We start from the raw sequence: 14,057 nt of genomic DNA on the forward strand, positions 1-14,057 counted from the left end.
AATCTCCATCTCCCTGTTTACCGATATTTATAGTTCCCTACTCCCCCATCCAGATAACTGAGAAACCCTTGCATAGATTTCCAGATAACACGCTCGGAAAAACCACAAACTATTTCGGCTCTTGCGCAGTCGGAGATCGGAATATCTTGAACTGAGTTTCTTTTTTTTTTCAAGAAACCCTAATTTCTTGAAAAGAGAGAGAGAGACAGAAAGATGCAGCCGGCGTATCCTTTGACGGAATCCCTCGCTTCCCTCTGCGATCATATCGCTTCCCTCCTCCCCATCGACACCTTCTTCCTCCGTCGCCACTCCCTCTCCCTCCTCCGCAGGACCCAACTGCTCTCCCTCGTTATCCGATCGCTCTCCGGAGGTTCCGGCTCGCCTTCCTCGGGGCTCTGCCTCCGGGAGCTCCACGCCGTCCTCAACAAGGCCCTCGGCCTCGTGCAATTCTGTCTACGGTCCAGCAGGGTCTACCTCCTCCTTCACGCCCCTCAGCTCTCCCTTCACTTCTATGACGTCAGCCGCGAGATCTCCACCGTCTTCGATGTCCTCTCGCCAGACTCCATCCCCGATCCAGACCTTCGGGAGAGCGCCGCCCTCCTCCGGCGCCGATCGGATCCGCCCGTTGTCCCCAAAGGCGACCTCATCCGCCGAGAGCTCCTCGCTATCCTCGATGATCTCCGCCACTATCGCCCGCCGGACCCGGAGGTTCTAAGCCGGATCTTCTCAGAGCTCGGATTGCAGAACAGGATCGAATGTGACTCCGATATGGAGAGCCTCCGGGAGATGATGAAGACGGAGGAGCAAGAGCCGGAATCGTCGTTTTCGCTCGTCGATCTGTTCTGTCTCGTCCGGTACGCAAAGTTCCTCCTTTTCGGCATCGAGTGTTCCGCCTCACCGGTGGCTGAATCGCTGGAACGGGAGGAGGAGAAGGAGAAGCAGGAGCAGCAGGAGATCCCGGAGGATTTCCGCTGCTCTATCTCGCTCGAGCTCATGCGCGATCCTGTCACGGTATCCACCGGGCAGACCTACGACCGGTGGTCGATCACTCATTGGCTGGAGTCTGGGCACGTCACCTGCCCGAAGAGTGGGCAGCTCCTCACCAGCACCGAGCTCATCCCCAATCTCGCCCTCCGCGGCCACATCTCCCGCTGGTGCGCCGAGCAGTCGATCTCGTTCGATGAGTCGCCGGAGGCTGCCGGAAGCGGCAGCGGCGATCCGCTCGCTGTCATTGACTCGAAGCTGGCGATCCACGCCACCAAAATGACCGCGCTCTTCCTCGTCGGGCAGCTCGGGAGCGAATTGCAACCTATCAAGACGCGCGCGGCCTGCGAGCTCCGGCTGATTGCTAGGTCCGGCTCGGCGCTCGTCCGGGCGGCGATCGTCGGTGCCGGCGCCATTCCGCTGCTCGTGCCGTTGCTCCGGTGCGGTGATCCCGTCGCCGAGGAGAATTCCGTCACGGCGATCCTCAATCTGTCCATCCACGACGGCAACAGAGAGCCGATCGTATCGGCGGAGGGTTGCCTGGAGGGAATCGTCCGAGTGCTCCGGTTCGGCTCGACCGACGCAATGCGCGAGAACGCGGCCGCCGCGCTCTTCAGCCTCTCCTCGGCCCCCTCGCTCAAGAAGCGAATCGCCGGCGAACCCAGCGCGGTCGACGGGCTCGTCAAGCTCGTCCGGTTCGGCTCGGTCCGGGCGCGGCGCGACGCCGTATCGGCGCTCTTCAACATCGCCATGTGCAAGGAGAACGTCCCGAGGGTCGTCGAGTCGGGCGGGGCCGACGCGGTGGTGGAGCTGCTGCGGGAGGTGGACGGCGGGGTGGCGGAGGAGGCCGCGGCCGTGGTGGCGATGCTGACGAGACACGCCGACGGGGTGGCCGCCGTGAGCGCGTTGCCGGCGGGAATCTCGGCCCTCGTCTGGGTGCTGCGAACCGGTTCGGCGAAGGCGAAGGAACACGCAGTGGCTGCCCTGCTCGAGCTGTGCAAGCACGGCGGGCCGGACGCCCTGGAGAGGGTGGCGAGGGCGCCGTTGCTGCCTCGCTCCCTGCAGTCGCTGCACTACTCCGGTACGTCCCGGGCGAGACGGAAGGCCTCGTCGCTGGCTCGCATCTGCGGTGGTGGTTACGGACCTTCTGTTTCGAGACATGCCATGCCCGTATCGTTGACAGTCTCGGTTCCGTTGCGGTAACGATTCTCTCTTGGTTGGTACATTATACATCCCCCATTTTGGTTCCACTGCATTTGTTTTTTTATGCATATATGACCTGATTGGCGGTTGTATTATCTCATTCTTTTGGGAAGAAAGGAAAGGAAACGGTGGCCTCCCTTTGCTTTTGTGTGTATAGTTGGTGCTGATTGCCATTATCCATTTGTTTAATAAATCTGGAAACGTGAGACAAAAGTTCCTGTAGTGGTGTCTGTTCAGGAATTGATGGGACCCTTGTTGGTTGTTTGTGCTTGTGAAATCATGAATACCATATTGGTGGCTTCATTTTGAAATTTTATATATACTTCTGTCAGGAAAATGAAAAGTTTTTGAGGTCATATTGGCAATCTCTCTTTCACAGATCCGACTGCGAGAATGAGAGAACATCACTTGTTCATAAGCAAACTTTGATGCTCAGGTGAAAGTGAAACCATAAAAAACGTGCCTTTTGAGAATAAATTTAACATTTAAGACAAATAATAATAATTGAGAGCAAAACATGAACCTAAGCTTCCAGTATCAGCTGTGTGAGTGTGAAAGATGGATCAATAGTGGTGGTCTTGGACATTGCCCTTAGCAATGCTGCTGAAGCCACCATTGCTCTCATTCTCAATGTGGGTGTTGTAAAAATCTCTGCAATTTTTTGCTTCCCTTCGAGAAGTAAAGGCACTTCATCCATGGTTTCGGGCACTCGCGATGAAACATGTGATTGTAGGAAGTGGAAGGTGCGCCTCTACCATATGGTGCGGTCATCATACTCACTGGATTTTAGATTTTGGGATATCCCACTTTTTCTTCTTCACCACTTTGTTCTATTCTTGATGGGTTAGTGTTGCAGTTTGTTCATCCATGGGGAAGCTCGGCTTTGCAATTTTGTTCTTTCAGGCTTGGGTTCTCACCCTCTGGGATAAAAGCCCATGGATCTAGCAGGATCTCCTGCTGAAGTGGGGTGTTCCAAGTTTCAACCACCCTAGTAATGTTTGGTTTGTAACAGTAGAAAGTGTCAGACATGAAGAATTCAAATGCTCAAAAAAGAAGCCTTAATTTTTTAAGACAGATAACTCGGTAGTTTCGTGGTAACCAATTCGGAATCAAGATTGGCATGAATTGATTAAAATATAAAGAAATTATTTAGTTGCCTCCTTTAAATAACTACCATAATAGATTTGTCCTATTCTCACACAACAAATCTCCCTCTGATTAAATTGACAAGACGTTTAACTAAACCCTTGAAAAAGAAATTCAGTGGTGCTCAGGTAATTCAGTTCTCACCCTTTGTTGGCAATGGCTATATGATGTCCGTATGTGAGAATCTGTAATGCCCCATTTACATACCTAAACTACAACCATCGTCAACAAAATGCTTTTACCAACTTTTTATTGGCTATTTTAAAATGATTTTACTAACTTTTTAAACAAAGAATCAAACACTCCTCTTTTTATCTTTTGCTACACGCAAACTGTGGGGCTAGGTCAAATTAATGGGATAGGAACACGATAATATCATCCAATGAGAAAATGCTACAATGCTAATCGAGCAGTTATCAACACCCTGAAGATGATCTTTTAGCATGACGTTGAAATCACATCAGTAACTCGTTCAAAGAATATCTAAAAAGCATGATAAAGATGATATGCACACACCACACCCATTATTTTATTGGACCTAAAGCACTCTGTGTTTCACTATTAATCTGACATACCACCAAATACTTGCCCATACGAGTTTGATGGTCACCCAATTGCTGTAGATAGCAGCATCCACTTGCGCAGAACCCACCTTACCAACACCAATTCAAATAAAAATCAATTGTTACCAAATGACAAACTGAGAAAACAAAACGAAAAATCATCTTAATGTACTGTTAATTTGACCCGATTCTCTAAAAATCTTATAAAAATTACAAATATCCAACATCATTAGGACCTTTTTATCCTTGGCAATTGCAAATTGAGGCCTTATTGCGATAACATTGTACTATCGGTTAGTTACGTCCAACTCTCACTTAAATCTAGAATTGTAGATTTTTTCATGCAGAACTCACAAACTCGCATAAATTTATTTGCGATTTTTTTTATGAAACTAAAGCTACAAAAATCGCAAATATCCTATGCTTTCGCATATCTTTTACGAATTCGCATAAATATATTTGTGAAACTCCACTTACATCTAAATTCACAAATATTCTACTTTTTCATATATACTTCTAAAAATTCCATAAATTTATCTGCAAAACTTACTACTAAATTCATAAATATCTTATTTTTTATATATATTTTTAGAAATCACATAAATTTGTCTACGAAACTCCACTTATCACTTACCACTAAATTCATAAATATCTTACTTATTCACATATACTGCACAATCTCACATAAAGTAATTTGTGAATCACCTTATATCACAAATATTGTACTTAAATATTTATGCAATTATGATAAATATGTGATATTTCTTTTTTTTTATGAAATATTTTCTTAAATCATATATAAACATGTTTTGGTCTCAACCTAATTATTTTTGCATAATCTAGGGTTTTTTTTGTCTTTTGTCTCCAACTAGTGGTCCCCAACCCGCTTCTCTTCCATCAACTATTTTCAGCAACTATTCATGGAGGCACGTCATCACTGTTGAACTATCGACAATGTGTTTTTCGGTAAGCATAGTATTCCCTATTGTTTAACGCCTGAATCAAACAGTGTCCCCTTTTGTTTTGTTTTGTTTAAATGAAATGTTTTTTTATTGTTTTTGATAAGCATAGTATTCCCTTTTTTTGAAATACTCTTTTAAATGCAAATAATTTATTTGTTTTTTGTAGTGTTTGATCAATATTTTCTGTCTTGTTATTGTAAAAAAAATTTATTTATTAATACAATATGACCAATAAGAAGAAGACAATGAAAGAGGCTGCACACACATCCTCTTCTATTGTTGTAGCACAACAAAAGTCAAAGAAGAAATATTAACTAGGTCATTCTGGTAATTTGAAAGCACGACTTAGTATGCAGTGGGTAGAGAGAGAGTCACATACAAAGTAAAAAAGGTGGGTGTCCGACGTTTTCCATAAAAAATACACCCTCGATAATCATATACTGTTGTGCTCAAATAGTAAGTTGAAAGGAAAACCTAAACTATCGTATAGTGAAAAACTATAAATGTTAAAGTGACATGTATCTAAGGCAAAACATGCAGAAAAAGCTGAGCAGTTTGTAGGCACAATCTTGTCTTTCATCCCTAAAGCATCTAATGAGGGGGATGGTTACCCATTGGCTGGCACTAAGGTTGTTGTTAACCTCAATGCCCAGATAAATGAAGTAAAAATATGGCGACCAGTAGTGGCAGCTATGAGAGGGCGGAGGATGTACCTGACCAAGGGACTGAGGTTAATGTGGACTCTCCTTAGAAAGTAGATGTAAGTGAGGGTTATATGGCTAGATCGGATGCGAACACCGTTCATAGGTTCGATGCTGCTCTCCGTGCAGAGGAGAAAGTGTAAGCTCCGATGAAGAGATCACATCGAGAAAGATGGTTTGGTGATCGTAGACAGATATTGTTACTATTAATAAATACAATTGAAATTGAAATTGAAATTGAAATTGAAATTGAAATTGAAATTGCTACTATACATATAAACATTCAATAATTGATTTGTTTAATATTGTTATTATTCATTAAAACTGAATTTAACTAGTTTGTCATTTATTTGTCAAACATGTAGAAATTCATTGAAATTAATTGATCTCATTGATTAAATTGAGATATATATATATTGCTACTATCAAAGAATATAATTAAAACTGAAATTGCTACTACACATATATACATTCAATCATTTATTAGTTTAATATTGTTACTATTAATTGAAATTGACTTTGATTAATTTGTCATATATGTGCAAAACATATAGAAATTCATTGAAACTAACATATTTCATTGATTAAATTGGGATATATATATATATATATATATATATATAAATACAATTGAAATTGAAATTGCTGCTATACATATATATTCATTCAATCATTGATTAGTTTAATGTTTTTATTATTCATTAAAATTGACCAATTTCAATAAAATGAATTTAAATTGCAGGATTATCACCCAATTGATTTATAAGAGCCAACATCCTGCATGTACCGGTTCTACTGGAACAAAGTTGGCGCTTGCACTTGAAGAAATCTGCCAAATGAAGAATATGATAGGTACTCAAGTTGGCCTTTTAGAGAACACAAATAAGGTCATCGAGGAGCTACAATCGCGGTAATCACAACATCCTCAACTGTAGAAATTCATTTGATTTTTTTTTTATGTATTCAAAGATCAATATTGTAACTCATTGATTAGTATATAATGACATTGATTGAATGTTTCTATGAATGAATTTTTTCTATAATCATTTGAATGTTTAAACTGAAGGCATTGTTGAATGTTTACACTGAAAACATCAATGTTTATATGTTTATATAATATCAATGTTTATATGTTTTCAAGTCATTTGAATGTTTAAATTATTTAAATGTCTATTTCCTTACATTCACTATTATTTGGGTTGTTATATGCGAAACTTCACTTAAAAAACTGAAACCATTAAATCGTAAATACTTCATAAATTTGCTTAAACATATATTCACTTAAACTGAAACCACTAAAATTGCATATGTCATACTTTTCGCATATAATTCATGATTTTGCATAAATATATTTATAAAAATCACACTAATTTACAAAAATATAATTGTTTCTTAAAAAGCCTATTGTTTCGCATAAATAATGAAATACCCCAATTCATTTGTGAAACAAGATTTTCGCAAACAAGTAGGATTGTCACAAATATATTTATGCAAAATCGTGAATTATATGCGAAAATACAATTTTAGTGGTTTCGAGTTTCACAAATATATTTATATGAAATATTGATGTATATGCGAAAGCTTAGGATATTTACGATTTTGATGGTTTCATCAAAAATTTGCAAATAAATTTATGCAAGTTCGTGAGTTCCACATAAAACAAACTTGTGATTCTAGATTTAAATGAGAGTTGGACCTAGCTGACATGCAGTACAATTTTATCACAATAAGGCCTTAATTTGTAGTTGCAAACGGTAAAAGTGTCCTATCTATGTTGGATATTTGCATTTTTGGATATCAAAAGAATATAAAAAATTGCAAGATTTTTAGAAAACCGAGTCAAATTTGCTACGATAATTTCTTGAAAAGAAAACATGGGGAGCAATATCTGTGGGCAGTTGGCACAATCAAAGGGCTTCAAACGTTGATTGCAGTAGGCATCAGCCAGAAAATGTTGAGCCAACCTCACTTGGCTCAGCCTATACCTATAGGGGTGGCCATCAGATCAGGGCCGGCCCATTAATGGGCTCATCAAGAGCCTGACTGACCCGATAAAATTTGAAGCTGCCGGAAGCCTGATCCAATAATTATCGGATGGGGCTGAGCCCAACTTGATTCGGGCTCGGATTTGATTACCAATCCTGCGAGCCACAAAAATTTAAGTCGGATCAGGTCGGGTAGGCAATCCGAGTCTCTTGATTTTAACAAAAATAGGGGCGGACCCTCTTTTTATAGGCATTGAAGGGGGCCTTACTTCACCTCTTTCATCCATATGAGACTTAAAAAAACGTAAAGCTTTGTCTAATGTACCTCTTAAAAGGTAAAAAGATACTTAAAATAGTAGAAAGTGTTCTCTAGTTCTGAGAGAGAGAGAGAGTTAATTGCATTGCTAACTGCTAAGCATCCACAAAAAAAATACTTTACCGTTTACTTTTTCCGTGCAAAGCATTTATTAAAAAGAACTTTATTGTTTCCATATAATACATGAATGAAAGCGAGAAGCTCCAGGATAATAGCCCCACATCAAAGATGAGAAGGGAATGGAAGCCCTGCATTGCCTAAAAAAGGAAAAAGAGGGTACCTCAATTCAACACATGGAAGGGCCCTTACAGTACAGGTTTTGAATTTTCAAGACCATCTAATATTTGATTTGGGCATGCATAAAAATGATGACTATAAGAGCCCAACTCGGGCTTAGACTGAAGCCTAAGCCCTACCAGATTATTAATCGGGTCGGGCGGCCTTATCTTCAAATAGGTGCCCAAGCCCAACTCGGGCAGAGTACCCGAAAACCTGACGGGTACCCGACCCAAATCCAATGGCGACCTCTACCCATACCTTGTCCATTCACATCAGACCGCACCTTCGAGCACAGGCAAAACAAGATGGCAGGATCTTCTCCAGAGAATAGGAAAGAGGGTTGCCAGTTCCCCATACCAACAACCATCAGCAGGGAAGGTGGCACACTGGTAGGCAGATTGGTTGGACTGCCCTTGCCACACAACAATCTATCACCCCTTTTCCAGCCCTCTCTTGAGAGAGATGGAGAGCAAATTAAAGAATAGGTAGAACCGTAGAAGCTTGCCATTGACTAATTGTCTACGTCCAAAGTCTGACATATAGCAAAACCACATTTGAAGAGAAGCACTCAATGCCACAATTTAATTTGTTCAGGTAAGACTCTCAAATAGATCAAACACGCCGCCCATATGCCTACTGTTTTAACATGCAATGACGTAGTTGAACAGTCAAGGCCAACAGTAACGTAGATGGAAGCAAAAGAAGTATAAAATCAACGCTTTTGAATTTAACTGAGAATTACAATTCAAATAAGACAGAGAATTAACATATGGTGTTCCCAGCATCTCTGCGACTCACTTCAAGATGATATTTCATGAATGACTTACACAAAATTCCATCTCCCTTCTGCTTTCCTTCAACATGCAATCGTCACTGTTTAGCATCCACTAAGCGTCCATCGAGACATTTCACTTGCAGCACAGCAGCAGGAATCTAGAAATAATGCCTCTTGTTTTTCTTATTCCTGTTATTTTCTTTTCAGCCCAAGACATTCACCAGATGCCAGGACTAAGAACTTGATTTGGTTATTATGGTAATTAATGAATAGGAATTCTGAAATATATGATAGGAAGAATGTTACCTAGGCCTGAAGAGGGTCTTCCATTTTTGCTGTTTTCTTTTCTGCAACCTAACCAATCCACCATATGCCAGTGAAAGGGCTTCAATCCGACTACTTACTCATGGTGGTTGACAAATAAAAGTTCCAGAAGATAGAGCAGACGGGCATGAATGTTACCCGGGCCTGAAGAGGCACAACACTGTAGAAATTTTTAAGCAAATCATTGAGCAAGCCTTTTACTCACAAACACATACAGAAAACAAGTCTGAGAAGTAAAAACTATCATGCAATTGTATTTAATGTGAATTAACTTGAACCCTCAGAATTAAACATAACATATACATTTGATTCTTCAAAAACCTCATTCTCAAGGAGCAGATGAGAACACTAAAATTTCAAAGCTAAAACAAATAATTGGAGTTCCAATACGAGAATAATTTCTGGAACCTTAGAAGCAGATGAGAACACTTTAAAATTTCAAAGCTAAAACAAATCTACGGAGTTCCAATACAAGAATAATTTCTGGAACCTTATAGAGGACAGATTTATTGAATCCAGCCTTTTTTATCTCATATGCATGTGAACTGCTGTTTCTCCTAAAGAATGCCAAAAATCTGCCAACTCGACATTCTTCAGATCTAGTCCAAAATCCAGGAGAAAAAGTAATTTTAGAACAGAAATCATCTGATAAGGACAACCAATTTAATGTATTTTTCAGTTAATTCATGGATGCTGATCTGTTGATGGGCCATCAAAACTGATTTAAGACGTAATTGGTGGTTGTGGTGTAAGTTTATTCCAACAATATCAACTCCGCTGAGTATGCTGGAGAATAAGTTTACCTCTATATGCACTTCACATGATCATGGACTTTGGGTTTAGCATTCATTTTCAGGGATGATCAATTACTCTGTGCAGGATAATCTTTTGGTCCATTGGCTATTTCTTCCACTAAGAGATTGTATGAAATTTGATATCTTATCATCAATTGGAATTATTATGGCATGAATGGACAGGAACACTATTCTTGTTTTTTGTTTTTTTGGCACAAGAGAAAAATGGAGTAGAAAAGGATAACAGGAACAAATTTGTTAGTGTGTGGAAATATCAATTGCTAACAAAAAGTTTTACTGTTACCAACCAATATGAATGCATCTCTATAGCTTCACTAATGTCTTACTCTTGATTTTTATTTTTTGCTTCCTCCAAGGTTGTGTTTGGATTCAACGTGCAACAGTGAAACAGAATGAGTTGGGTGTCGTGTGCTCCCAATTTCCTTCCCCATCTAATTGGAAATTCTCCAGCGGTGCCCTCCATTTTCAGTTCCCCCAGCCAATTCCATGTCATCACATTATGATCATCATTACTTCACTGAACCACATCATACAACGGGGGTGGCACCTCTCAATTCCTAGGTGGAAGTCCAGGTTTCCCCCATAAAAGGAATTGAAACTACTAATTCAAAGGTGTTTCCATTCCATCAGACACTCAAATCCAAATGCAGCCTAAGAGAAGCTAACAGAAAGAATTTTGAATATCAAAAGTCTACTGCTCACATACAATAATCATGGAAATTACTTGCATTTCCAAAATCATATTGTTAAAAGAGGGCAAATAAAACATGATAACATGGGCAAAAGAATTGGTACCCAAAATTCAGCACGCTGGCTGGAATCCAAAATTTAAAACCTGTCCAAGGCCATGAAAACGATTTTAGCTCCAGTCCCACCCAAAAAAAAAATCTGCTGATAAAAACATAAATGAAAGAGGACTCACCATTGAGCAGTGTAGGAAAGGCATCCTTATGGTACTTTCCAGGAAGCTCTGACAGCTTACCTTGCCATAGACTATTCCATGCAAAAACAACAGCAATGACGCATGGACCAAGTATAATCTGGTTCAAAACAACCTGCAACATGTCTAAACTATAAAACTGCATGATATTTCCCCTCTTGGGGACCATTTTTCTGGTGAATTCTACTCAATATATATTCATATTCATCTCCCAAAAAGAAAATGAAGAAGAAGTGATGGAGGTGACAATGTTTAGATGCACCAACATAAGCATAAGAGCGCGATAAGATGTTACACTGCATTATTCCCCATAATGCAATTTTCCCAACTTATGCCACATTTCTGGATAAGCAGGTGCATTCTAACCAAGGTTGCCAAACTAGGAAGCGGAAGCGGGAAACAATACGGGAAGCGGAAGCGAGAAGGGAGGCATTTTAAAATTTATACGAAGCGGGAAGCAAAGTTTCAATTTAAAAGCGAAATATGAATAAAAAATGAAGCAATATGGAATCAAACAAGAAACAAATAAAAACTAAAATAAAATTGATTATTCTTATATTTCATGATTTTTCTATAAAAAAAGTTAAATTTTTGTTAAAATCTAACAATGATGGTTACCAATTTAAAGAAAGTACATGGAAAGTGAGTGAAAGCATGAGAGAAAATACATGAAAAAGATGAAAAGAAACGTGAGAAAAACATATAGTATGCATAGACCATGTGTATGAGAAGCATAGACGAAGCGTGGGGGAATCAAGCTTCCCATTAAGTTTTGGAAGCGAGGAGTATCGTGCTTCTGAAGCGAGTTTTCGGGAAGCGAGCTTCCCACCTACCTAAGAAGCTTCCAGTAACTCTGATTCTAACGCTTCTTAAGTGGCACAGCTTAAAATCTAAAACTACCATCTGAAGCCAATAGACACTACCTTCATAGACAAGTTCCTCAGTGTCTGCTTAGGCATGTAATGGTCAAGAAGCTGGTACCAAGCATATGATCCAGGTCCATAGAGAAGGAAACCATAGGAGGCCATTCGAAGCGCCCGAAGCCAATCATGATCGTAGAGGAAGTCCAACTTGAAATCCTAACATCAATGTCCTCAATCCATGTCAAATCTCATCTTCATATCCTCTTATTAGCAATGAATTTCACAAAGTTCACACCATAACGGTGGGTTTTGATGCGCCCACTTATCCAGATAAATGGGAAAAAACTAGTCCAACTTATCCAACTTTTCTGGATAATTATTCGCGTCCAAAACACCACTCAATGGTTTTAATGGATGCATCCACTCATCCAAATAAATGGTCTGAGCTTGAACCTTTTTACGCTAGAAAACACAATATCCCAACTAATCCAATTTGTTTGGAGAAGTGGGTTTCATCCAAACTTTCCTAGGATGCATCCAGTTATCCGAATAAATGTTCTGAGCTTCAACAGTATTATGCTACAAAACACAATATCCCAACTTATCCTATTTATTTGGATAAGTGGGCTCCATGCAGAAAAATAAAATAAACCATAAAATATATAACTCAATATCCCCTTGATTATGAATCCACATAAATTCTGCCCTTAAAATTTACTACACTAACAACAGGAAACGACCACGAACTTCAAACCCACTATCCAGAAAAAGTAGGAAAAGTTGAGATATCGCACTGGCCTCCCCATAATGCAACACCCCCACATCATGTCCCGCTTTTCTGGAAAATTGGGTCAATCCAAAACCCCGAATTTAAGAAACCAATAACAAGAAGGGGAAGAAGAAGAAGAGAACGAGACCTTATTCGGGATCCGCTCCAGCTTGATGGGCTCCCGATTTCTGATTCTCGACTGATCGACGACCTGGGCGATGGTGTCGCCGGTGAGAGTGAGGGAGGCCGAGGTGGCGGAGGGGCCGAGGGGGAATCTGAAGGCCCTTCTCGCCCCATACTTGGTAGGGTAAGGGTCGGACTCTGCTGGATGACAATCCTCCCCACTGTGGCACCGTAATTTCCGTCCCAAGAACGGACCTTTCCATCCGAACCCTAACCCTAGCCCTAAAATATTCATTTCCCAACGACCCTTCTTGTTTTCTGAGGGAAAATTTTTCCAACTACCCTTCCGTTATTGGGCTGTCCCGGGGCTTCCTCTCTTAAAGAAAAGCCATACTCGATTATCATCAGGTAGTGTTTCCCAATCACCAACGAATCCCCGGGTGACCGACCATCGAACATTGGCTGGCCTCCGGTTGGTAAAACCTTTGAGGTCCCCCTCAGACCATCCGGGTCTTTACAACAAGTGGCTATCTATGGGTTTTGAACTTGTGAAGTTTCATCAATTTGGTGACATTTATAAGTCACCCCTATCAGATGAGCACTTCCTTATAACAAAATCTTCTCATTTACAAAGAGACAAAATCAGGTCAGAGGTGCCTTGGAAGCAACTCAAATACCATGTTTGGATAGTTTACCTCTCAAATGGCTCCCACAAAATTTTTCAGAGTCATTCATCATGTAGTTGAACGGCACCTAAAGCTCAAAAAATGAACGGTTGAAAAACAAGGAAAACGGTGGTGTTTGGGTGGCATCCACTTGATATGGTCTCATTTACAAAAATGATTATACCATTAAACTTATAACAAAAAAAATTGAATCTTTTAAAAAACAAAGAAAACCCATCTGCCTCACACAGTTCATTGGCATCAAACTTGAGGATAGGAATGGACATTGAATCAAGCCGGCCTAGGGTCCCGTAAGAGCCTGATATAAGCCCGATCCAATTATTATCAGGCTCCAGCTGCCCTTGCACCAAGCTGAAGCTACAAAGTTCTTGTCTAGTCGGGCCAGGTTGGTCCCATTCAACCATGTAAGGCGGGCCCCATTAGGCTCAACTAAACTTGATTAGAATCGAATTGAGTTTGCAATTTGCAGCCCGAACCCAGTTCATATTGAGCCAGGCACCCAGTGTCTGCCCCTGCTTGAAGTCCCTCCTGCCCACCAAAGAGTACATCTAATGCCTAGTTTTTTTTTTTGATAGGCAAGCTGGGGTTAGACAGACCCCTACCGGTTATACAACCATACCATC

General features: G+C 40.8%; 2 protein-coding genes across 4 annotated transcripts; one reads left to right on the forward strand and one right to left on the reverse strand.

Annotated features, from left to right (window-relative positions):
• The first annotated feature begins 213 nt into the window (after positions 1-213).
• LOC149819782 (U-box domain-containing protein 17-like) lies at positions 214-2,187 on the forward strand. The gene has a single exon (XM_089983486.1). It carries the CDS (start codon positions 214-216, stop codon positions 2,185-2,187), a length of 1,974 nt encoding a protein of 657 aa, XP_089839612.1.
• Positions 2,188-8,844: 6,657 nt separating this feature from the next.
• On the reverse strand, positions 8,845-13,109 carry LOC149819783 (uncharacterized). 3 transcript variants are annotated; one of them, XR_016426564.1, is made up of 6 exons: positions 12,774-13,106; positions 11,917-12,072; positions 10,976-11,108; positions 10,849-10,888; positions 9,221-9,398; positions 8,845-9,147 (listed from the first exon to the last, which is right to left on the reverse strand). XR_016426564.1 is itself a non-coding variant. In XM_089982935.1 (5 exons), the coding sequence occupies exons 1-5, from the start codon at positions 13,041-13,043 to the stop codon at positions 9,311-9,313; spliced, it is 687 nt and encodes a 228-aa protein (XP_089839061.1). In that variant the 5' UTR covers positions 13,044-13,106; the 3' UTR covers positions 8,845-9,310. The 3 variants fall into 3 exon arrangements, 2 of the variants coding, with proteins under 2 accessions (XP_089839061.1, XP_089839062.1); XM_089982935.1 differs by having other exon boundaries at positions 8,845-9,398; XM_089982936.1 differs by lacking the exon at positions 8,845-9,147 and having other exon boundaries at positions 9,247-9,382; positions 12,774-13,109.
• Positions 13,110-14,057: the final 948 nt, after the last annotated feature.

The sequence above is a fragment of the Nuphar pumila genome, chromosome 12, assembly GCF_984573655.1.
Source record: "Nuphar pumila chromosome 12, dmNupPumi1.hap1.1, whole genome shotgun sequence".
Taxonomy (NCBI): domain Eukaryota; kingdom Viridiplantae; phylum Streptophyta; class Magnoliopsida; order Nymphaeales; family Nymphaeaceae; genus Nuphar; species Nuphar pumila.